The 25,338-nt window shown below is 41.4% G+C and overlaps 1 protein-coding gene across 1 annotated transcript in view; it reads right to left on the bottom strand.

Annotated features, from left to right (window-relative positions):
- Positions 1-25,338, bottom strand: part of AASDH (aminoadipate-semialdehyde dehydrogenase) — a 269,559-nt gene that overhangs the window by 153,710 nt on the left and 90,511 nt on the right. The window contains exon 9 of the mRNA XM_053703943.1: positions 9,615-9,787. Within this exon, the coding sequence (XP_053559918.1) occupies positions 9,615-9,787 (173 nt within the window). The remainder of the gene's footprint in view (positions 1-9,614; positions 9,788-25,338) is intronic.

The following is a 25,338-nucleotide window of genomic DNA, read 5'->3' as shown; positions in this document are numbered from 1 at the left end:
GACATATTTTCCATGCAAAATATTAAGGTTTAATTACTGCTTTCTAATGTTTATTTTTTATTTTAAGCCCTTTTGCATGGTACAATATGATTGTTGTCTGCCATTTTAGAGGGACCAAACGTCTTCCTACCTTTATTGGATGCTCATCTAGTAAGAAAAAAACAATAATAATTTTGTTTTCATGCGTGTAGGGTGTGCAATTGCCTACATATATATATAAAAAAATTGATAATAGAAGTAAATTAGAAAGTTAAAATCTAATTTAAGGGGGGCGGAGCTAGCCATCAAGAGGAGAAGACGTGTTGTGGCGGAGCTCCTGCTGATTCAAGATAAAAAGTCATTTCCTACCCTAAAAAGTTATTACTTTTGAGCCAAATAGATTAGCAAAAGACTCTTAAGGCTCGCCACAAGTGTTCTTTGTTATTTTGAGGCAATCTGATACGGACTCCTGTACTTTTTCCTACCTGCCTCCATTGTCATAAAGACCCGAATACAACACACTCAGACAAGTGCCGCACTCCGAGGCCCTTTGCAGATAGGCTCCGGAGGGTCGGGGCCCCACTCCGGAGCTACAGCCAGCCTTGGGCGTACTTTCTAAGTAGACTTTCCGCGGCCCTGATGACTACTGGGGGACTCCCCTACCTAAATGCAGAAGATTCCTAATTCCGGTGCTGATACCCGGCGAAGCAAGCTCTAAAGTGACTATCCCTGGGACCCTGGTGCCCCATACACCTTAAGCTTTCCGGCGGCGGGAGGTTTACCCCCGGCCTTGCTGTTTGACCCAGCCAGCTTGTCGGAGGTCACGTCTCCGAGACAGACTACAGGGACCTCCGGTGCAGAGATTTGGACTTACCAAGTCTCCTGTGCCTGATCGTGACCTGAGCGGGTCGGGACCTTGACTCGCGAAGTTGCCGCTGCAGAGGTTGGACTGGCCGATAGTTGAGGGAGATTGCTGGAGCTGAGAGGCTGCTTCGGGTCTCTTCCTGCGCTCCATACTGGTGAGAGCGGCGGCCATCTTGGAAGGCCTTTGATCCTAACGCAGACGGATTCCCACGTGGCGCTAAGCTCAGTGCTGCAGACCATAGGACCCACTACTTGTGCCTCTACACCGACCGGACAGATAGAGGAGGAGATCAACGTACAGGGGTGAGATCGCGGCTTGCAGGCTGCTTTATTCCAAACTCACACACACTCAGACTTGCCCACAATTACCACCCCGGCAGCCCACAGGACATAACTGCTTTCTGATAAACTGCCTTAGGGGAACCCTGACCCCATTACCACTGTCCAAGATTACACTGTATTTGAGTCTGATGACACCAGCCCCATCCTCCCCATAAGTCCGGTGCCGTATCCCCACGTTTGATCATAGCAAGTGTGTAAAACCCTGTAAGTGGAGAATCTCACTAGTGTCTTGCTCCAAGTTGGCTAGTACACAGATATACCTTTGCCTGCCTTCTTAGGAAGCTTGTTCATCTGAGGCTTAACAACCCCCTTTGTCAATAGCAACATCTGTGACTCCACTTCACTCTGACCTGATAAGACTCTAAATACCCCCTAATTTTGCCTCCTTTGTAACTGAGGCTACAGTACAGTTGTGCCTAGATCAAGCTTCACCTCCCAGGGTAACCCATACTAAGGTAGCTTTTCCTCAAGTACCCTTGGGATTACTTGGACTTTTATACACGCTGGGAAACCACACTAACTTGCCCACCTGAGCCACCTGGTCAGACTTTACTAGAACACTAGCCTGTTTCAATAATTGATCACGTGCTGCTGCGTCAGCTTATTTGCCTTTGGACCCCTGGTCTAAAGTGGAGTGTTGCATTTTTTCACTGTTTGACTAACAATTATTTTCTTCCTGCAGGTCCACTTTGATATAATTAGTCCTAACTGTTGACTAGACAAGTGAACTTTTCAGCACTAGCCCCTCAAAACTCTTCCTTTCCGGCCTATCTAGTCTAGGCTGGTCACCTCCACCTTCCCTTTCCCCTTCCTTAGGGAAGTATCCCCTTTCCCTGAGCCAAGAGGGGCTGCTGAGGTTCTTAGTCTATTGCCACTTTAAGTTAGCCTGCTCACTCTTTGCATTCCCTTCCCTTAATATGATTGTTGTATAAGTGCTATACTAGAGATCTGTGTATTGCTTATTTGAGTTGCAGAAACTGACGTGTTGCTGGCCATTATAAAACTAATTGAGCAGAGCCAGAGGCTTTTGGCCACATTTATTTTGGTTTTGTAGGTAAAGGACTAATAGCTGGCCCTCCCTTTCCGACCCAGCCCATCTGGGTTGGTCACTTCCCCTTCCCCTTTTCCCTTCCTCTAGGTCGTATCCACTGTTCCCGGGCCAGCTAGAGGTGTTAAGGTTCTGAAATATCTTTCTCGCTCAATCTGTGCGGGGGAGCTCTAATCGACTCCTGCCCTTTCGGGGTGATTTCCCCCACCTCACTAATTATAGGCAAAATTTTGGTCTGAGTTGGACCATAAAAAAATGGAGGGGTAGTCGGCTGGAGCTTCTTGGCCTCACTCCTAAGATGCATGCTTATTCTCGCTTGTAAATAAAATTATTGTGTTTTAATGTAACATCACTACATCCAACAATCTAACTTAGTCACACATTACCTAATAAACGTAGCAAATTACCTACGTTTGCCCCTCAGGTGACAAGAAGATCGCTCAGTGAAGCGAACATGCCCCATACGGCTAGAAGGCAGCCTAGGACCCCTGGTCCTGCCAAGAAAACAGTTTTGGATCACTTCACACAACCAATTAGGAGACCGGAGGATGACTCACATGATGATCTGAGTGACCCAGAGTCAGTTGCGGGGAGGTCTCAATCGGATGCTAATTCACCCTCCAGATCCCAACATTATATCACAGAAGAAACACTAAAAAAAATGTTTGCGCAACAAACACGCTCTATCACAAAGGAAATCCAGAGGAGCCATGCTGAGCTCAAGAAGGATATTGGAGAAATTGGAGACAGAGTAGATTAATTAGAGAGGCGACAAGATGACATCACCACTAACCAAACAAATTTACTTGCATATTCTGAGTCGTTGGCTGACCAATTGAGCCAATTGGAATTCAAATTGGCAGATGTCGAAGACCGTGCCAGACGGAATAATATCAGATTCCGGGGCATCCCAGAAGATGTCTCAACTGCGGATTTACAAACCTATCTCTCTGAACTCTTCAACAACCTACTAGACTCCACCGAGGGTATGACCACCACAATGGAAAGGGCCCATAGAGCCTTACGTCCAAGATCAGTCTCGCAAGACAAACCCAGAGATGTTATTGTTTGCTTCCACAGCTTTCTATTCAAAGATAAGCTCATGCAGGCTGCCTTCCGGAAACCACCAATGGCAGAGAAATTTCAAAATCTCCAGCTTCTCCCAGACCTATCGGCTCACACTCTGCAAAGTCGCAGACTTTACCAACCAGTCACCTCCGAGCTCAGAAAGGCGGGTCTTAAATACCGCTGGGGATACCCTGCCAAACTGATTGTCACTAAAGACAACCAAACCCACATTGTCTCATCATTGACTCAAGGTACAACTTTACTTGCACAATGGGGCCTAATACAAGGTAGCACGATAGAACCAGCTCCAGTCAAGGCGAAATTGAGGGCCACAGCGCCTGAATGGCCTCCTGGGGACCAGCGGCCTAAAAGACAGAAAACCCAAACAATGCAAGAGCCTCAGGGGTCCCAGGTGGCCCCACCTTGACTATCAAACAATGTAAGAGGATAACGTTGTCCCTTATTCGATCACCCACTTCAATTTTTTTTTATTTTTTTTTTCCTTCCCAGCATCTTCAAAATGGGGATCCCTAACAGGAGACAGGTCTATCTAGACCTAAATACGAACATGACTTTACCTTCTGTCACAATTTAATTAAAAACAGGTTGTGGTTAATGTTTACAAACATTTTATTTCTTGTTGATAGCTTTCTAATTGCAGGTCATGTTGCACTGAAATGTCACAATGGGTCACCCTTGCATAGGTTGAGCACATGTACCCCGCTGGGGAGATATTGCTGATGTTGTTACTAAAACTGTTGATGTTACAATTTTCATTGGCTAATGTTTTATTGATGTTATTTATGTTTACAAGTTGTTTGCTCAGGGCACTTTTTAGGAGATGCTGTTACACCATAAGTACATACAAGTTACATGCTCCCTCAACTTGACAAAACTATCTAGATGCCCGCACACTATAATCATAAGCGAGATCTATCTTATTTACAAACGGAGTGGGGCCGGTCTCCCCGACCCATCCTCATATAGCTCCCCCCCCCCATAGGTAGCCCACACCAGGGTTCCATCTAGGTGGACTATTTCCACCTCATAAACTCAGCACAGCACTTATTGGCATAGGACTTATTCTGAATATCTTTCGCAACCATATTACAAGTATCCTTTCCCCCCCCTCTCCTCCCACACCAAAACAATGGCAAACCGTCTTAGACTCCTCACCCATAATGCGAGAGGTCTCAATTCTCCCCACAAACGAAGCCTCTTGACTAGGGAACTGCAATTTCATAATCCCGATGTTGTCTTCATACAAGAAACTCACTGGAAGTTAGACTCCCCACAACGATTTTATTCCCGCTCCTATTGGATACCAGACCACTCCCCTTTTACTAAGAAAGCTAGGGGCACAGCCATACTCCTGCATCGCAAAGTAGCGTACAAACCCATCCAAGCTATTAGAGACCCACAAGCCAGGTACACCATCTTAGTCTGTAAGTTGAACCATGTTCTACACACATTGGTATCCATTTACCTCCCTAATTCTAACCAGCACGCATGCCTCCGTAGAATTCTACAACTAGTGGACCAATACAGACAAGGACGAGTTATCTTAGCAGGTGACTTTAACATGACCTGGGACCCCTCCTTGGACCGCAAAACTAAAATCCCAGATACTAACAATCCCCAAGCAAGCAGCATTTCTGCTAAATTCCAGAATGTGATGTCTCTCTACGGCTATTTTGACATTTGGAGGTCTTTGCACACTCGTGACAGAGACTATACTCACTACTCACACCCCCACAAGACCTATTCCCGCTTAGACCACATGTTTTGTCAGGCAGAGACTTTGGACTCTGTTACACGGTCAGAAATAGCCGTAAGCTCCTGGTCGGACCATGACTTGATATTAACCGATTTCCTTCCCATGGACAAGCCTTCCTCTCAAACAGGATGGAGACTCCCACGTCATATCCTCACAGACATTGCCTTCAGGGAGGAACTGAGACGTGACTTGACTGAACTACTTAGGCAAAATGACAACGGACAGACCCCAGACGATACCCTGTGGGGCGCCATCAAGGCAATGGCCGAGGACTGATAATCCGTAAACAGGGCCACATGAGAATATTGGCTGGCCTAACACTTGCGCAAGCGCATACCAAACTCAGACAACTAGAACTGATCATCAGATCCACTATCTCGACAGCTCTGACAGAACAGATCAGAGGAGTGAGAGATCATATCAACCAACTAGAGTTGAAGCGGACTCAAAATGCCCTCTCTAAGCTAAAACAATTGTTTTACCATAAAGGAAACAAGGCTGATACACTCCTAGCCAATAAACTGAGAAATAAACATAGCGCTACCCGCATCTCACAGATCGTATATGAAAATAGGCTGCACAAGAAACCGTCTCTGATAGGCGAGAGCTTTGCAGATTTTTATTCTAAACTTTACAACATTGGCAACGAGGTGGGCTTGCACCCGTCCTCTGTAGGTGAAATCAAGCAGTACCTATCTAACCTAAACCTACCTATGCTCACGTCAGAGCAACAGGCTGCGCTTATGTTGCCAATCTCCCTGTCTGAAATCAAGCATATTATTAAGCGCATGAAACCATTTAAGGCTCCTGGGCCGGATGGGTTCCCTACTCAGTTCTATAAGCAATACATCCACAAACTAGCTCCATACCTACTCAGGTTCTTTGGCTTGGCGAGCAACACCGGGTCTTTCAAAGAAGAATTCCTTCAAGCCGCCATTGTCACAATACCCAAACCGGACAAAGATCCCTCCCTCTGTTCAAACTACAGACCGATTTCCCTGATCAACATTGATGTTAAGATTTATTCTAAGATTTTGGCCACCCGTATCGGTAAAATGTTACCAGACCTAATTCATCCCGATCAAGTTGGGTTCATTTATAACAGGGAGGGCCCAGATAACACCAGACGTCTCATTAACATCATGAGTGAGTCAACCAGGATGAAAAAGCCCTTCTCAGTCGTCTCCTTAGATGCTGAGAAGGCTTTTGATCGAGTCCGGTGGGATTACCTGTGTGAAACACTCCAAGCCTTCAACTTCCCCCCCAGAGATTTGCGTGGCAATCAAAGCTTTATATTCGGTCCCGACGGCGTTTATCAGAGGTCTGGGATTCCAGACCTCTCCATTCAATATTTCAAATGGCACTAGACAGGGGTGTCCCCTTTCACCCCTGTTGTTCGCTTTGGCGATTGAACCTCTCGCTGCGAAAATTCGGTCGGACGCGTCTCTGCCAGGAGTTAGACTCTCGGGCACGTTACATAAAATTGCGCTATTTGCGGATGACGTCACCGTTATCACCACAGACCCTGCCAAAGCCATCCCTCGACTACTGGAAATCTTGAGGGTATTTGGTGATCTCTCCTATTATAAACTCAACACAAACAAAACTGAAATTTACTGGTGGGGATATCCACAACCCTACATCCGCGAGCTGCAAGAAAAATACCACTTCAAGTGGTTGACAGAACGGATCACCCACTTGGGAGTTAAGTTGTCTCCTAGTGCCCAACAAATGATAAAAGATAATTACTCCCCCCTGTTAACAGAGCTACGACAGCTGAAAAACAGGTGGGATTACAAGTCCATATCATGGCTGGGGAGAATCGCATCACTCAAAATGTCCTTTCTCCCTAAGTTAACATACTTGTTTCGCTGCTTACCAATCAGAGTCCCAATGCACCTCCTTCTCCAATACCAGAGTGAATTCACGAAGTTCATTTGGCAAGGCAAGATCCCCTGAATAGCTCACAAGACTTTGCAACTCTCCGTTCCCTTAGGTGGACTTGCTTCCCCGTCGGTGGTGAAATATTATGAGGGAGCCATGCTGACACATATCTCCCAGTGGGGAGTGCTCCGGTCTCATGACAGGTGGAGAGAGCTCGAGCAGGCATCATTGCCGCCCAACGTCCTTCTCCGGGACGTTATCTGGATCCCACACCATAGTCGTAGGTTGCTGTGCATAACTAATCTAATTATCCTGGAGTGCCTCTCAGTTTGGGATAGACTTAGACATCGCCAACTCATCGCTCCCCATCCCTCCCCCATAAATTCGGTAGCCAGCCTACTCGCGAACCTACCTGATACCCACCCAAAAACGTGGGCTCGTCTGGGGGTTATTAAAGCCTCAGATTTCTGGTCCACCACAAAACCAGATGAGTTTATAACCTTATCACAGCTAAACCAACAAGAAACCGTCCCCCAGTTCCTCAACTTTGAACTGTGCAGGATCCAGAGTTTCCTAAGAAGCTGGAACTTTCTTCCATCCGCTTCTCGCCCCCTCACTCCATGGGAGTCTACCTGGCAAGGCGGGCGCAAGCTTACCCGACCACTGTCAAGACACTATGCCCTCCTGGATGGCACCTCACCGCCGACTGTGGCTCCTCATCTGTTGAGATGGGACACTCTCCTGGGTACTGACACCCCTATTGAGACGTGGCAACGGGCCATCCAGTTAACTAAGAAGACTCTCCATTGTGTAACAATATTTGAGACATATTACAAGGTACTCTCTCACTGGTACTTTGTCCCAACACGACTGGCTAAGATGTTTCCTGGATCATCTCCCCTGTGCTGGAGAGGCTGCAGTGTACGTGGTAGCTTACTACACATCTGGTGGGAATGCCCCATCATTAAACCATTATGGGATAGAGGAATTCGTACCCTTTTGGACTATGGCATTAGAGTTTCTGCTGATCCGGCGCTTGCCCTCCTTCATTTAGATTTACACAAACTGCCTAGACACCAGAGTATTTTCGGTGTCTACCTTCTGTCCTCAATCAAGACCAACATAGCTAAGGCTTGGAAAAGGGACGTTCCTCCTAGCTGGCAGGATATTATCCACACAAAGGCCTATCTATACACCATGGAAAAGCCAATATACTTTGACCTTAATAAGTCTGATTTGTTTTGAGATGGCCTGGGCCGATTGGAAGAATGACCATGACACTTTTTGGCGCCCACAGGCCCTGACGACTGACATCAACCTGACCATTCTAGCTAATAAGTATGGTATACAGGCGCCTAGAAACACTGACGATAATTCAGTCTCCCCTCCCCCCCCCACACACATATGAACCCCCCCCTCCCATCCCTCGCCCTTGTTTTTTGCTTTTGTTTTCTTTCTTTACACTCAAAACATACCAGCTAAAGTGCCCTGCCGTATTTTTATTTATTTTCTATTTTTCCAATGTGCGGATCTTTCTGTGACGGGTCCTATGACCCAATAATCCGTTTATTACCATCACTGAAAAAGGGGTCCTGCGAGTCCCCAATTGTTATGTTATATTTTTGCAAAACCTTTAATAAAAACATTTAAAAAAAAAAAAAAAAAAAATCTAATTTAAATCTCTATCTGAAACATGAAAAAAAAAAATCGGTCTTCTATTCATTTTCTGCTAGCTTTAAAATCAGATTTAAATTTTTCATGAAAAAAAGGTGCAATGTTTAAATAGTGAGCTTTCACGTGCAGAGTAGAAAATTAAGACTTTACCTCCCATTTAATTACATCAACCTTGCTTAGTGTTTAAAGTTTCAATTAAAAAGTTTATGAATTTTTGTGTATACGGGTCTCTGCATATACTGCTGGATAGTACAATATAGAAAAAAGTGCAGCTACTTTAGGATTATTTGCATGTACATTATTTATTGTTATATTGTTTATAAAACAGCAAGTATATGGTGATACAGGGAAACATGCAAATCTGCATCAGGGCTTGTAAACTAAGAGACGTCATTTTTATGTTAAAGGGACAATGAACCCAAATTTTTCTTTTATGATTCAGATAGAGCATGACATTTTAAGTAACTTTCTAATTTACTCCTACTATCAATTTTTCTTCGTTCTCTTGCTATCCTTATTTTAAAAGCAGGAATGTAAATCTTAGCAGTCAGCCCATTTTAGGCTCAGCACCATGGATAGCACTTGCTTATTGGAGGCTTACATTTACTAACCAATAAGCAAGCATAACCCAGGTTCTCAACCAAAAATGGGCCGGCTCCTATGCATCACGTTCCTGCTTTTTAAATAATGATAGCAAGAGAACGAAGAAAAAATGATAATAGGAGTAAATTAGAAAGTTGCTTAAAATTGCATGCTCTATCTGAAAACATTGGGTTTAGTGTCCCTTTAAAATGTATGAATTGTCCTAAAGTAGAAATGTTATTTCAGTACAGCCCTTAACATATAAGAGCTAAACACCTCAGGTTCAGGTGACTATACAGAGTCGCATGAGAGGAATAATGTTTATATTTATACTGTAAAGGGGCAGTGAAAAGAAAAACCAAACAGTAAATTATTTCCATTCCATCTTGTTGTTACCTGCTGTATGTATTCAGTATTCAGCCTCTTGCCGTGACGTTTAAACTGATTATCTTTTCGTCCCAAAAAAAACATCTCCCCACTTTTTACTGTTACCCAGTCCCCAGTTTTTCTCATTGTCCCACACGGCAAAGTTACTTCATCATCCAGAAAACATATCCGTTCTCTCCCTCCTGTGAAAACAAAAGTATAAAGAATTGTACTTTTCTTATAAGAAATTAAACATGTCAGTTCTTATATTGTAATCTAAAATGTTGCCTTTCCCTTATGTTACCAGAGTATATTAGAGAAGGTATAAAAAAAAAATAATGCAAATGTAACACTAAAGAAATGCAAATTAAAATATTTCTAACCACATCATATTAATTTAAATTAGGATAACTATAGTCTAGAGCAGTGGTTCCGGCCACTGCCCCTTTGGTTCCATAAACTCATCATCAGATAGCGTACCAGAAAAAATATTAAACATTTAATCAAATTTAAAAATGAAAATGTTTTGTTATATTAATTCAAATGGTATTATCTTGATATTGTAATACAAGCTTTTTAAAATAGATAGTCGCTGTGCAAGAGTCTTATATACCCCATTTAGGGCCAGATTACAAGTGGATCGGTAGTCAACACTCCCGCTCAAAAGTGAACTCCACTAGACATAAGTTTTTTTCGCGCGTCAGGGAGGTGTTCGTATTACAAGTTAAAAATAAAACTTTTTCGCTCATGCGCTAACCCGACACGTTTAAAAAAACGAACTTAGAATATTGCGTGTGAGATAACGTATTGCCCCATAGAAGTCAATGGGAAAAAAAGGTGGGGAAAAAACACAATTTATGCTTACCTAATAAATTTATTTCTCTTGTGGTGTATCCAGTCCACGGATCATCCATTACTTGTGGGATATTCTCATTCCCAACAGGAAGTTGCAAGAGGACACCCACAGCAGAGCTGTAATATAGCCCCTCCCCTAACTGTCATAGCCAGTCATTCGACCGAAAACAAGCCGAGAAATGAGGAACCATAGGGTGTAGTGGTTACTGTTGTTTAAATTTAAAAATTACCTGCCTTAAAATGACAGGGCGGGCCGTGGACTGGATACACCACAAGAGAAATAAATTTATCAGGTAAGCATAAATTGTGTTTTCTCTTGTAAGGTGTATCCAGTCCACGGATCATCCATTACTTGTGGGATACCAATACCAAAGCTAAAGTACACGGATGAAGGGAGGGACAAGGCAGGAACTTAAATGGAAGGAACCACTGCCTGTAAACCCTTTCTCCCAAATATAGCCTCCGAAGAAGCAAAAGTATCAAATTTGTAAAATTTTGAAAAAGTATGAAGCGAAGACCAAGTCGCCGCCTTGCAAATCTGTTCAACAGAAGCCTCATTTTTAAAGGCCCAAGTGGAAGCCACAGCTCTAGTGGAATGAGCTGTAATCCTTTCAGGAGGCTGTTGTCCAGCAGTCTCATAGGCTAAGCGGATTAAGCTTCTTAGCCAAAAAGAAAAAGAGGTTGCCAAAGCCTTTTGACCTCTCCTCTGTCCAGAGTAGACAACAAACAAAGCAGATGTTTGACGAAAATCTTTAGTAGCTTGTAAGTAAAACTTTAAAGCACAGACCACGTCCAGATTGTGTAACACAAGGATGGAACCACAATCTCTTGATTGATATTCTTGTTAGATACCACCTTAGGTAAGAACCCAGGTTTGGTACGCAGGACTACCTTATCCGTATGAAAAATCAGATAAGGAGAATCACATTGTAAGGCAGATAGCTCAGAGATTCTACAAGCCGAGGAAATAGCTACCAAAAAAAAAAAGAACTTTCCAAGATAAAAGTTTGATATCTATGGAATGAAGAGGTTCAAACGGAACTCCTTGAAGAACCTTAAGAACCAAGTTTAAGCTCCATGGTGGAGCAACAGGTTTAAACACAGGCTTGATTCAAACTAAAGCCTGACAAAATGCCTGAACGTCTGGAACATCTGCCAGACGCTAGTGCAAAAGAATAGACAGAGCAAAAATCTGTCCCTTTAAGAAACTAGCTGACAATCCTTTTTCCAAACCTTCTTGGAGAAAAGATAAAATCCTAGGAATCCTGACCTTACTCCATGAGTAACCCTTGGATTCACACCAATAAAGATATCTACGCCATACGTTATGGTAAATTTTCCTGGTGACAGGCTTTCGTGCCTGTATTAAGGTATCAATAACTGACTCGGAGAAGCCACGCTTTGATAAAATCAAGCATTCAATCTCCAGGCAGTCAGCCTCAGATAAATTAGATTTGGATGGTTGAAAGGACCCTGAAGTAGAAGGTCCTGTCTCAGAGGCAGAGACCATGGTGGAAAGGATGACATGAAAACTAGATCTGCATACCAGGTCCTGCGTGGCCACGCAGGTGCTATCAGAATCACCGATGCTCTCTCCTGCTTGATCTTGGCAATCAGTCGAGGGAGCAGAGGAAACGGTGGAAACACATAAGCCAGGTTGAAAGACCAGGGCGCTGCTAGAGAATCTATCAATGTTGCCTTGGGATCCCTGGACCTGGATCCGTAACACGGAAGCTTGGCGTTCTGGCGAGACGCCATGAGATCCAGTTCTGGTTTGCCCCAACGGAGAATCAGTTGTGCAAATACCTCCGGATGGAGTTCCTACTCTCCCGGATGAAAAGTCTGACGACTTAGAAAATCCGCCTCCCAGTGCTCTACACCTGGGATATGGATAGCTGATAGGTGGCAAGAGTGAATCTCTGCCCAGTGAATTATTTTTGAAACTTCTAACATCTCTAGGGAACTTCTTGTTCCCCCTCGATGGTTGATGTAAGCTACAGTCGTGATGTTGACCGACTGAAATCTGATGTACCTCAGAGTTGCTAACTGAGGCCAAACCTGAAGAGCCTTGAATATCGCTCTTAGTTCCAGAATATTTATTGGAAGGAGAGACTCCTCCTGAGTCCACGATCCCTGAGCCTTCAGGGAGTTCCAGACTGCACCCCAACCTAGAAGGCTGGCATTTGTTGTTACAATAGTCCAATCTGGCCTGCGAAGGTCATACCTTTGGAAAGATGGACCCGAGATAGCCACCAGGGAAGAGGATCCCTGGTCTCTTGGTCCAGATTCAGTTGAGGGGCCAAATCTGTGTAATCCCCGCTCCACTGACTGAGCCTGCATAGTTACAGCGGTCTGAGATGTAAGCGTGCAAACGGCACTATGTCCATTGCCGCTACCATTAAGCCGATTACTTCCATACACTGAGCCACCAAAGGGCGCGGAATGGAATGAAGAACCCAACAGGAATTTAGAAGCTTTTATAACCTGGACTCCGTCAAGGTAAATTTTCATTTCTACAGAATCTATCAGAGTCCCTAGAAAGGAAACTCTTGTGAGTGGGGATAGAGAACACTTTTCCTCGTTCATTTTCCACCCATGCGACCTCAGAAATGCCAGTACTACGTCCGTATGAGACTTGGCAATTTGGAAGTTTGACGCCTGTATCAGGATGTCGTCTAAATAAGGGGCTACTGCTATGCCCCGCGGCCTTAGGACCGCCAAAAGCGACCCTAGAACCTTTGTAAAGATTCTTGGGGCTGTAGCTAATCCAAAGGGAAGAGCTACAACTGGTAATGCCTGTCTTGAAAGGCAAACCTGAGAAACCGATGATGATCTTTGTGTATCGGAATGTGAAGATAAGCATCCTTTAGATCCACTGCAGTCATATATTGACCCTCCTGGATCAGTGGTAGGATGGTACGAATAGTTTCCATCTTGAACGACGGAACTTTGAGGAATTTGTTTAAGATCTTTAGATCCAAAATTGGTCTGAAGGTTCCCTCTTTTTTGGGAACCACAAACAGATTTGAGTAAAAACCCTGTTCCTGTTCCTCCTTTGGAACTGGATGGATCACTCCCATAACTAGGAGGTCTCGTACACAGTGTAAGAATGCCTCACTCTTTATCTGGTTTGCAGATAATTGTGAAAGGTGAAATCTCCCTTTTGGGGGGGAAGCTTTGAAGTCCAGAAGATATCCCTGGGATATAATTTCCAACGCCCAGGGATCCTGAACATCTCTTGCCCACGCCTGGGCGAAGAGTGAAAGTCTGCCCCCTACTAGATCCGTTACCGGATAGGGGGTCGTTCCTTCATGCGGTCTTAGAAGCAGCAGCAGGCTTTTTGACCTGCTTACCTTTTTTCCAGGTCTGGTTTGGTCTCCAGACCGTCTTGGATTGAGCAAAAGTTCCCTCTTGTTTATTATTAGAGGAAGTTGATGCCGCACCTGCCTTAAAGTTTCGAAAGGCACGAAAATTAGACTGTTTGGCCCTAGATTTGGACCTGTCCTGAGGAAGGGCACAACCTTATCCTCCTGTGATATCAGCAATAATCTCCTTCAAACCAGGCCTAATAGGGTCTGCCCCTTGAAGGAAATGTTAAGTAGCTTAGATTTTAAAGTCACGTCAGCTGACCATGATTTAAGCCATAGCGCTCTGCGCGCCTGTATAGCAAAACCAGAATTCTTAGCCGTTAGTTTATTCAAATGAACAATGGCATCAGAAATAAAATAATTGGCTAGCTTAAGTGCTCTAAGTTTGCCAAGTATGTCATCCAATGGAGTCTCTACCTGTAAAGCCTCTTCCAGAGACTCAAACCAGTATGCTGCAGCAGCAGTGACAGGGGCAATGCATGCAATGGGCTGTAGGATAAAACCTTGTTGAATAAATATTTTCTTAAGATAACCTAATTTTTTATCCATTGGCTCTAAAAAAGCACAACTGTCCTCGACAGGGATAGTAGTACGCTTTGCTAGAGTAGAAACTGCTCCCTCCACCTTAGGGACTGTCTGCCATAAGTCCCGTGTGGTGGCGTCTATTGGAAAACATTTTTCTAAAAATAGGAGGGGAAGAGAACGGCACACCTGGTCTATCCCATTCCTTATTAATAATTTCTGTAAACCTTTTAGGTATTGGAAAAACATCAGTACACACCGGCACTGCAAAGCATTTATCCAGTCTACAAAATTTATCTGGCACTGCAATGGTATCACAGTCATTCAGAGCAGCTAAAACCTCCCTAAGTAACACGCGGAGGTGTTCAAGCTTAAATTTAAATGTAGAAATATTAGAATCAGGTATCTTTCCTGAGTCATTAACATCACCCACTGACTGAAGCTCTCCTTCCTCAGCTTCTGCATATTGTGAGGCAGTATCAGACATGGTTCTTAAAGCGTCAGTATGCTCTGCATTTTGTCTCACCCCAGAGCTATCTCGCTAACCTCTAAGTTCAGGTAGTCTGGCTAATACCGCTGACAGTGTATTATCCATGACTGCCGCCATGTCTTGTAAAGTAAACGCTATGGGCGCCCTAGATGTACTTGGCTCCATTTGAGCGGGAGTCCCTTGGGCGGGAGTCAAAGGGTCTGACATGTGGGGAGAGTTAGTCGGCATAACTTTCCCCTCGTCAAATTCCTCTGGTGATACTTTTTTTAAAAACAGAATATGATCTTTATTGCATAAAATGAAATCAGTACATTTTGTACACATTCTAAGAGGGGGTTCCACCATGGCTTTTAAACATAATGAACAAGGAGTTTCTTCTATGTCAGACATGTTTATACAGATTAGCAATGAGACTAGCAAGCTTGGAAAACACTTTAAATCAAGTTAACAAGCAAATATAAAAAACGGTACTGTGCCTTTAAGAGAAACAAATTTTGTCAGAATTTGAAAAACAGTGAAAAAATGCAGTAAATCAAACAAAATTTTTACAGTGTATGTAATAGGCTAGCAGAGCATTGCATCCACTTGCAAATGGATGATTAACCCCTTAGTTGAAAAAACGGATCAAAAAAACGAAATAGACGGGGGTTTTTTTGTTGGTTTTTTTTTTTTTTTTTAAACAGTCACAACCAACTGCCACAGCAAGCTGTGGTCCTACCTTCCCCAATAAACGACTTTGGAAAGCCTTTGAGCCCTTTAGAGATGTCCTATAGCATACAGGGGACTCCTGAGGGAAGCTGGATGTCACAGTTTGTAATTTTAACTGCACCAACTGTAACTTTTATACTATAACAGTGGAAAGCCTCAGTAAAACTGTTTCTAGTCAAAATGTAAGCCAGCCATGTGGAAAAAACTAGGCCCCAATAAAGTTTTATCACCAATGCATATATAAAAACGATTAAACATGCCAGCAAACGTTTATATTGCAATATCATAAGGGTATTACCCCTGGGAGTAAGCATGATACCAGTCGTTATTAAATCACTGTATTCAGGCTTACCTTAAATTAATCCGGTATCAGCAGCATTTTCTAGTGTTTTCCATCTCTAGAAAAAATTATAACTGCACATACCTGATAGCAGAATAAACTGCACGCCATTCTCTCGCTGAAGTTACCTCATCTGTGTAATCCCCGCAGACATATGTGAGAATAGCAATGGATCTTAGTTACAACCTGCTAAGATCATAGAAACCTCAGGCAGATTCTTCTTCTATTTACTGCCTGAGATAAAATAGCACAACTCCGGTACTATTTAAAAATAACAAACTTTTGATTGAAGAAAATAAACTAACTATATTTAACCACTCTCTCCTACAACATCCTAGCTTGTTGAGAGTTGCAAGCGAATGACTGGCTATGACAGTTAGGGGAGGAGCTATATTACAGCTCTGCTGTGGGTGTCCTCTTGCAACTTCCTGTTGGGAATGAGAATATCCCACAAGTAATGGATGATCCGTGGACTGGATACACCTTACAAGAGAAAAACCCTAGCAGTCCATTAGAGTGCACTCACTCAAACATAATGCATCCACCGGGGTGCAAAAACGTGCAAAGGAAGAAAAACACAGGAGGATAGACACAGCACTCACTGTTTTTTTCAAATAAAACTTCACCTTTATTAAAGGGACATGAAACCCCAAATTTTTATTTCATGATTCAGACAGAAAACACAATTTAAAAGCAGCTTTCCAATTTACTTCTATTATTTAATTTGCTTCCTTCTCTTGTTATTCTTTGCTGAAAGCTTTATCTAGCAAAGCTCAGGAGCAGCAGAGAACCTAGGTTCTAGCTGTTGATTGGTGGCTGCATATATATATATATATATATATATATATATATATATCGATTGTGATTGGCTCACCCATGAGTTCAGTTAGAAACCATTAGTGCATTGCTGCTCCTTCAACAAATGATACCAAGAGAATTAAACAAATTAAATAGAAGTAAATTAGAAAGTTGTTAAAAATGTATTCTCTGTCTGAATCATGAAAGAAAAAAAATTGGGTTTCATGTCCCTTTAAGGATGGTTAAAACATCTTAGCTCCAAACATTTTGGTGCCAAACGTGATACCTTTGTCAATGGTAAGAGTCAAGGTAGCAGTGTAGCAATACTGTATACTGTTATACTGCTACATTGACTCTTACCATATATCTTAATATATATATAGGAATATGTGTGTGCAGAACATTGGAATGTGAAATATTTATAGTAAATACATAGCTAAAACCTTTATTAAATATGAATATTGCATAAATATGTTTTTAAATGTTTTCATCTACTTAACTGTAAAGGGTTCCAATGCACTTCTGTATATGTCTATATATGTATACATATGTATTTATCTGCTTATATGTGTGTGTATATATATATATATATATATATGTCTGTAAATACATATATTCACATATAAACATATGTGCATATATACATAATTAGACATGTATATGAATGTATCTCTGTTTTTTCTCTAACACCTGAAACCTCATTTCTTTGAGCCCTTCTAATTTATTTTGTGCACTTATTTTTAAAAATAATTTTTATTATATAGTGTTATGATGAATGTAACTGTTATTTGTAATGCATTTTTATGTGTTTTGTAACACTTCAATTGTGCTCAAGTGATCATGTCTACTTTCAACTTGTAATACGAGCAAAAAACCGGACACACTCAAACACTCGTAACTGTTAGAGCTCCACTCAAAATCTGGCCCTTAGTAATTAATTTACTATTGAAAATGTGTTAATGTGATGGATGGGCTTGACAAAGTGATACCAGTTTCTCAGTGTCTGGTTTTATGTTACTTAGTAGGAGTCTTTAATTACTATATTTAGAAAAATGTGATTAAAGGTGAGCAGTTCTGGTGGGTGGTTCCTACGCTTGGACACACGCAAAGGAGCTCCTGTGAGTTGAGACCTGAACACTTAGGCCCTTGGCCTGACTTTACTTGCCTGGGCAAAGACATGGAGTACGGAACACACTACAGAGGTGACTGGAGTTAAAGAGTCTCCTGGTGGCTGCTCAATTCTTGCTACAGCAGTGCTGTGTGTGGAGGCAGATTAAAGAATGACTAAGCAAGCCTTCATCCTAACGCTTTGTAGTGAGTGACACTGCTGTGCCTATACTAGTAGGCTGAAACACTGATGGCAAATCCCTTTATGCGCACAGAGCTGTAACCAGCTGCTCGCCAACAGAAGCTGCCTATTTGCCGGACTGACTCTCTCGCAAGAGTCATTTTAAGATGATCTTATGGGTAAAGAAGCTGCTCAGCCGACAAGGCTTTTCATGTAACTTCCTTGGAAGTTATTTTATACTAGTGTTGCTGAATATTATGTATGGCTGTGAGTCTGGGGCTAGGTAAATAATACTTGTATTGCTATTGGACATAGCTCAGCTGGAATGTGCTTGTTTAATACCTATTTCTCAGCGAAGATGCCTACATAACACAGGCTTTTCTGATAACTCAAATGTGTGGAAGAGCTATCTTGCCTTTATTTTGTGCTTCTCCTAAAATGACTGCATTTAATATCTGACATCAACTAGCTGCTGGAGATTATTGTATTTAAAATATATGCATGGTATAATGTCTGGGGGAAGATTATTTAACACAGCTGTCAATACAAAAACACTAGCTATCTAACCTGCAAGACTTTGCTGTACTATCAATTCCCTGCTAAGAGGAGGCTTAAAGGGACAGTATACTGTAAAATAGTTTTTCCCTTAATGTGTTTACAATTGCTTTTTTTACCAACTGCAGAGTAAAAAATGTATGAAAATTAGCTTTTTAAGGTTTGTTTCTGTATATTAAAGCTCTGATTTTGTGTTTTGAAGCCACAGCCTAATAAAATAGGTTGAGCTTGTAGGTATAATCAGATCTCATTACTGTATCACATTGTGTTCATATGCCTGCTTCTTTATCTTATATCTGTCCTTAAAACAATCACCAATACTTTGAGAGAACAATGGAAAATCAACATTTTATTACCTTATCTCTGCTTTATCGCACTGGGAGTGTAATTTCTTCTGCTGGCTGTGTTTACAAAGCTTATCTATAGCTGGTACGCGCGGCCACAAACTTTCAGAATAGGTGGGGATACCACATGCTAAATTAACAATTTCAAATGCCAATATAAGGGTAAAGGAGCTACTTGTAAACAATTTAATACACTCCAGCAGGTAAAGTGGATCATTGGGAACAAATTAAAGGGGAGACATTTTTTGAGTAAACTGTCCCTTTAAGTCGCTCTACTGTTAACTATAGTGGTATTAGAAATCTATAGGTGCACTATTTTTTCCGCAGTGAAGCTACCTGCATATTGTTGATTTGAGGATTAGATGGTGGAGTCTGCGTTATCTAAAGTTTATGTATGGCCTTAGCCAGGGGAAAGGTTATCTCTCTCAATTGTTGATACAAGTTTCAAGTTGTTTAGTCTATAATACTCTGTGGGAATTTTATCTACCAGCATAGCTGTACCTATACTACAAATACTCAGATTTACCTTCTTTCCCCCAGTGAAGATGCTTAGATATCTATATTGCTGTGATACGCTATTTTCTGTATCTTTAAATGGCTGGACTCCCTCGAGTTATACATTTGGCCCTAAGTTTGAGAGAGGATCATTTGGATGGTGTAACAAACAATACTAGGATATTAATGCTGTGAAATGCTTAATGTAGAATATGCAAATGTATTTGGTGCTTTTTTTTCCAGTTATCGTCAATTGCTGAGGCATTACCAACTCTATTTTAAAGGTAAAGTTTAATTATTTATGATTATCTATATCATTCTCTATATAGTTAGACTGTGTATAAAGTTTTCCAAAGTGGTGAAACTGTTTCTATATAAATTTTTTTCCAATAAAGTGATGGGATTTATATTTTCATGTTTATTGCGACTATAATGCTAGGAACTCAATTTTTTAAAATATAAGAATATATTACTAGTGTATTCTATAATATAAAAGGCCAAGTGTGTTTGTCCGAAGCTGTCATGCGCAGTAGAGACAGCGCGAGGACAAACACACCTGGCTTTAGAGTCTACCTGATCTGCTCCTGTCTGTGGCATGACAACAGTGGGCTTGGCCGGGAGTGGCAGGGCGTGGCGTGGGTGGGACCAGACTCGCGCATGCAAGAGAAAGATCAAAAGAGAGGGGGGAGAGAGAGAGAGAAAGAGAGGGGGGAGAGAGAGAGAGAGAGAAAGAGAGAGAGGGGGAGAGAGCAAAAGAGATGGAAAAGAGCACAAGAGAGGAGAGAGAGCAAAAGAGACCGGAGAGCACATTATAGGGAAGAGAGAGCAAAAGAGAGGGGGGAGAGAGAAAGAAAAAGAGAGGGGGGGAGAGAGAGCAAAAGAGAGGGGGGAAAGAGAGCGAGCAAAAGAGAGGGGGGGAAGAGAGCAAAAGAGAAGGGAGAGAGAGCAAAACAGAGGGGGAGAGAGAGAGAGGAGGAGAGAGAGAGAGGGGGAGAGAGAAAGAGAGGAGGGGGAGAGAGTGAGAACAAAAGAGAGAGAGAGAGAGAGATCAAACGAGAAGGGGGAGAGGGGGGAGAGAGAGAGCAAAAGAGATGGGGGAGAGAGAGAGCAAAAGTGAGGAGGAGACAGAGAGCAAATGAGAGGGGGAGCGAGAGAGAGCAAACGAGAGGGGGGAGGGAGAGAGAACAAACGAGAGGGGGGGAGGGAGAGAGAGTAAATGAGAGGGGGGAGGGAGAGAGAGCAAACGAGAGGGGGGAGGGAGAGAGAGCAAACGAGAGGGGGGAGGGAGAGAGAGCAAACGAGAGGGGGGAGGGAGAGAGTGCAAAAGAGAGGGGGGAGAGAGTGCAAAAGAGGGGGGAGAGAGAGAGCACAAAAGAGAGGGGGGAGAGAAAGCAAAAGAGGGGGGAGAGAAAGCAAAAGAGAGGGGGAGAGAAAGCAAAGAAGAGGGAGGAGAGAGGAAGCAAAAGATAGGGGAAAGAGCAAAAGAGAGGAGAGAGAGAGAGAGAGAGCAAAGAGAGGGGGAGAGAGAGCAAAGAGAGGGGAGATAGAGCAAAGAAAGGGGAGATAGAGCAAAGAAAGGGGAGAGAGAGCAAAGAGAGGGGAGAGAGAGCAAAGAGAGGGAGGAGAGAGCGAGCAAAAGAGGGGGGGAGAGAGAGCAAAAGAGAGGGGGGAGAGAGAGCAAAAGAGAGGGGGGAGAGAGAGCAAAAGAGAGGGGGGAGAGAGAGCAAAAGAGAGGGGGGAGAGAGAGCAAAAGAGGGGGGAGAGAGAGCAAAAGAGAGGGGGGACAGAGCAAAAGAGAGGGGGGACAGAGCAAAAGAGAGGGGGGACAGAGCAAAATAGAGGGGGACAGAGCAAAAGAGAGTGGGGGACACAGCAAAAGAGAGGGGGAGAGAGAGCAAAAGAGAGGGGGGAGAGAGAGCAAAAGAGAGGGGGGAGAGAGAGCAAAAGAGAGGGGGGAGAGAGAGAGCAAAAAAGAGGGGAGAGAGAAAGCAAAAGAGAGGGGGGGATAGCAAGGAGTGGGACCGCTGTACTGCAAAAAATGGCCCATGTGAACGGGCTTTAGGACTAGTTCATATATATTTCTTTAGCTGAAAGATCAACCAGAAAAAAATGCTCTTTTAGTTACTTAGATCTCTGATGACTTAAAGACTTACTTTATATTATTGGAAAGATTCATTTTTTGCCTGGAGCATAGCTGTATAAGTGCAACAACAAACTTTATAAAACAGCTTTGTTGAATAAAGCAGCAGGTCCTGACAGCCTTCCTTCTGAATATTATAAGATCCTTGCGGATCAGATTAATAGACCGCTTCTTGACTTTTTAGATTTTTATTATATTCAAAAGGGAAAAATATCTAAAGAATTTACAAAATCATATATCACGCTAATTTGTAAAAAGAATAAAAAAAACAAAAATCTCAGTTTGTATTGCTCAATATCGCTTCTTAAAGTAGATTAAAAATTACTGACAGGGATCATAGCTAGGAGAATGAAAACCTTTTTAATGGAGCTAATTCACCCAGATCAGACATGGTTTAGGCATCACAGATCCTCTTTCTCCTATTTAAGAAAAGTCCTTATTACACTGGATTATTTTTCGCATGATGAGAATAAGAAAAGGGAAGAAGTAAATACGGATAGGGCTATAATATCAATCAATGCAGAAAAAGCATTTGAGATCATTTATACGTCATTCGAAAAATTTGGATTCAGGGGCTTCTTCCTGTCTTTTATCAAGACTCTTTATAGTTGCACTCTCTCAGCCTTAATTATAAATGGGAACATCTCTTTAGATTTTCAATTAGCAAAAGGTACAAGACAGGGATGCCCACTATCCCCCCTATTGTTCAATCTTGCAATAGAATCACTAGTAATAACAATCAGAAATAAAATAAAAGTAATCAAAGTAGGGAATAAAGAATTACAAGTAGCATTGTATGCTGAAGACCTGCTTATATACATTAGTAATACAAAAATAAATATGCCTATTCTTAGTCAAATCTTTAAAGGGACACTCAAGTCAAAATTAAACTTCATTATTCAGATAGAGCAGCAACTTTAAACAACTTTCCAATTTACTTCCATTAACAAAATGTGCACAGTCTTTTTATATTTACACTTTTTGTGTCACCAACTCCTACTGAGCATGTGCAATAATTCACAGCATATACGTATATGTAGTTGTGATTGGCTGATGGCTGTCACATGATACGGGGGAGTGGAAATAGACATAACTTTGCAATTTATTTAACAAAAATCTACTACTAATTTGAAGTTCAGACTAAGTGCTATTGCATTATCTTCTTATCATGCATTTGTTGATTATGCAAATGTACAGTGTTGACTGGTCCTTTAAGGACTTCGGCTCTTTCACAGGATATAGAGTAAATACTGAAAAATCAGAGGTCTTATGGATAAACAATCTGATTCAAATTCTATTTTCAAAGACGCTCAATCACATATAAAATACTTAGGCATTAATATTTCCAGGTGGTGAATTACCCTGAAATCATTAATAAAATCTGTACAGACTTAAAGCGGTGGGCAACTTTACCCCTAACACTCATGGCTAAAATAAATCTGATAAAAATGGTAGTCTTTTCCAAGCTTTTATATTTTTTTACAAAATCTACCACTACTATTAAAATATAAATATATTCAAATCTTACATAAAGCCTTTTGTGGGGGGAAAAATACAATTGGGTCAGTATGGCGAAGATAATAGCGGATTGGGTAGCAGGAAAGGATAACTTTATGCTCAAAAATAACGAAGAAAATATGTAAGCTCCCTTCGCTCGAAAAGCCATTAATTCATATACCACTGAAAAAACTACCAGACATTATTAAAAAATGTTAATTTTCAAAAATCCCATAATTGCCTGGCAAAAGGTTTGCAAATCCATAGATCTCCTCCCTAATTTTTCTAAGTTTCTTCCATTAATGGGTAACCCGGATTTCCCAGTGGGGATGAATTCAAATATTTTTAAGCAAATACTTGAGCCTAATTGGACTAATGTTAAGTCTTTCGAACAAATCAAACAACAACAGTTTAATATTGATAATAACAGTTTTTTTTGCTTTTCTCCAAGCTAGACATTATTATACTTCCCACAAATTGAAATCCACATCACAACAGTGGAAAGACATAGAAGCAGGGATACATTTATTTAAAAATGGTATCTGCTCAATATCATACTGGTACAGGTTAATTCTTAAAAAGGAAGGAAAGAGCAATACCACTAAATTAACTACAAAATGGAGAAAGAAGATTCATTTAGTGGGGGGGATGATCTGATTACTAAAAGCATTGAAAGAGCATGCAAAGCTACGCTTCTCTCTTCTTGGCGTCCCATTTGAAGTTACTGAATTTTGCCTACATTACTCCAGACAAGCTCGCAAAATGGAATCAAGCTAGAACAGTGGCATTTTATAGGTGTAACCTTCCAAATGCAAATATTGCACACTGCTTAGGGCTATGTCCAAAAATCTAAAAAATTTGGGCTATGATCTCACATTGGATCTCCAAAATATTGAGTTTTAAGATTGAGATTAACATGTTAGATATTATATTTTTAAAAAGTAATGAAAGGGGACTTATTACGGCAAAGTTTATTAATTTTATTATATTGTGCGGTCGAAAAGTAATCTTCTCCAGTTGGAAGTCACAGAAATCGCCAAGTTTAAAAAAACTACAAGAGCTAGTCAAAAATAAAATGATAATAGAACAATTCGATGCCCGTTATAATAGTTAGACTGAGGTCCCCACCTTTTTTTTGTAAAATGGGGGGGATTACATAATATCACACTCTCCAGTGGTACAAAAACAAATAATTAGTTCATTTATAAATACAATCTATCTACAGGAAGCCATTCTCAGAGGAGAATGTCACATAAATTAATAATATTGATGGAAAGCTAAGTTGGAGGGGGTTCAGGGGATAGTAGGGCGCTCTTCTCCGTATTCCCTTTTGGGAGTTTTCCTTTTTTTTTTTTCTTGCTGGTCTCTTCTTTAGCTATTTTTTTTTATCCTTTGATCTATGTTTGAGCCACCTTTCTTACAAGTAAAAGGAAGAAAAACTTCCAACAGTGTATTTTCATGCAATGTAATATTGTTGTACTTATTGTCTCACCTGTTTTATCAAATTATTATTATTATTGGGATGCCCAACACACAATAGGGGACAATTGACCGATTTATATTAGCTTTTGTATATAAACGTGGAAATGACTGATTTTTTTTACGCATTATATGTTTAAAATCACCAGTCTGCACCACAAACTTTATGAGATTCCAAATGGGAAAAGCAAAATGTTTATTTTTCCTTTGTATCTTTAGACTGTTAGTATATAAATAAAAGATTTAAAAAAATTTTTTTTATAAAAAAATGTATTCTACTTAATTGTAATGTAGTGCATACTGCAAAGTTTATTTCTAGTGACTGAAGACTAGAAAACCATTGTCAGATAACTATGTGCAAAGCTACTCAAGCTACTTAGACAGGCACAACATGCCTTTTGCTATATTTCCTGCTTCTATACAATAATTCTAAACTGTGCAGTAAACCAAACGTACTAATGTACACCACTGGCAAAACAAAGAATGAAAGCCTTCCGTACAAGCATCTGCAATCTGTTGCAGCCAGAGTATAAACCTTAAAAGCAGAGAGTGGTAAAATGGCAAATACAAAGCAAGAAAGTTGTTTCACTTTAGACATCTAGACTAAAATGCAACTAATTATAAACATTGAGCTTGAGGACCTACTAGTACTCTCTATGGTAATCCCAGCACCCCCTTTCATTACTATAAGTAATCCAGCCACACCCCAAGGGCAGTAGCACCCACTTTGGTATTCACTGGCCTTGAGTAATATAAAGGGTAACATGATGTTCCCATGTCGTAGGACTGTTAATATTCCTTATATGATCATTTGTTTACCAATACAAAAATAAAAATGACAAATACGGCCCCAGTGTGTACATGCAAAACATAAA

Source organism: Bombina bombina, chromosome 2, assembly GCF_027579735.1.
Source record: "Bombina bombina isolate aBomBom1 chromosome 2, aBomBom1.pri, whole genome shotgun sequence".
Lineage (NCBI taxonomy): Eukaryota > Metazoa > Chordata > Amphibia > Anura > Bombinatoridae > Bombina > Bombina bombina.
Note: the sequence above shows the minus strand (reverse complement) of the source record. Positions and strands in the feature narration are given on the sequence as shown.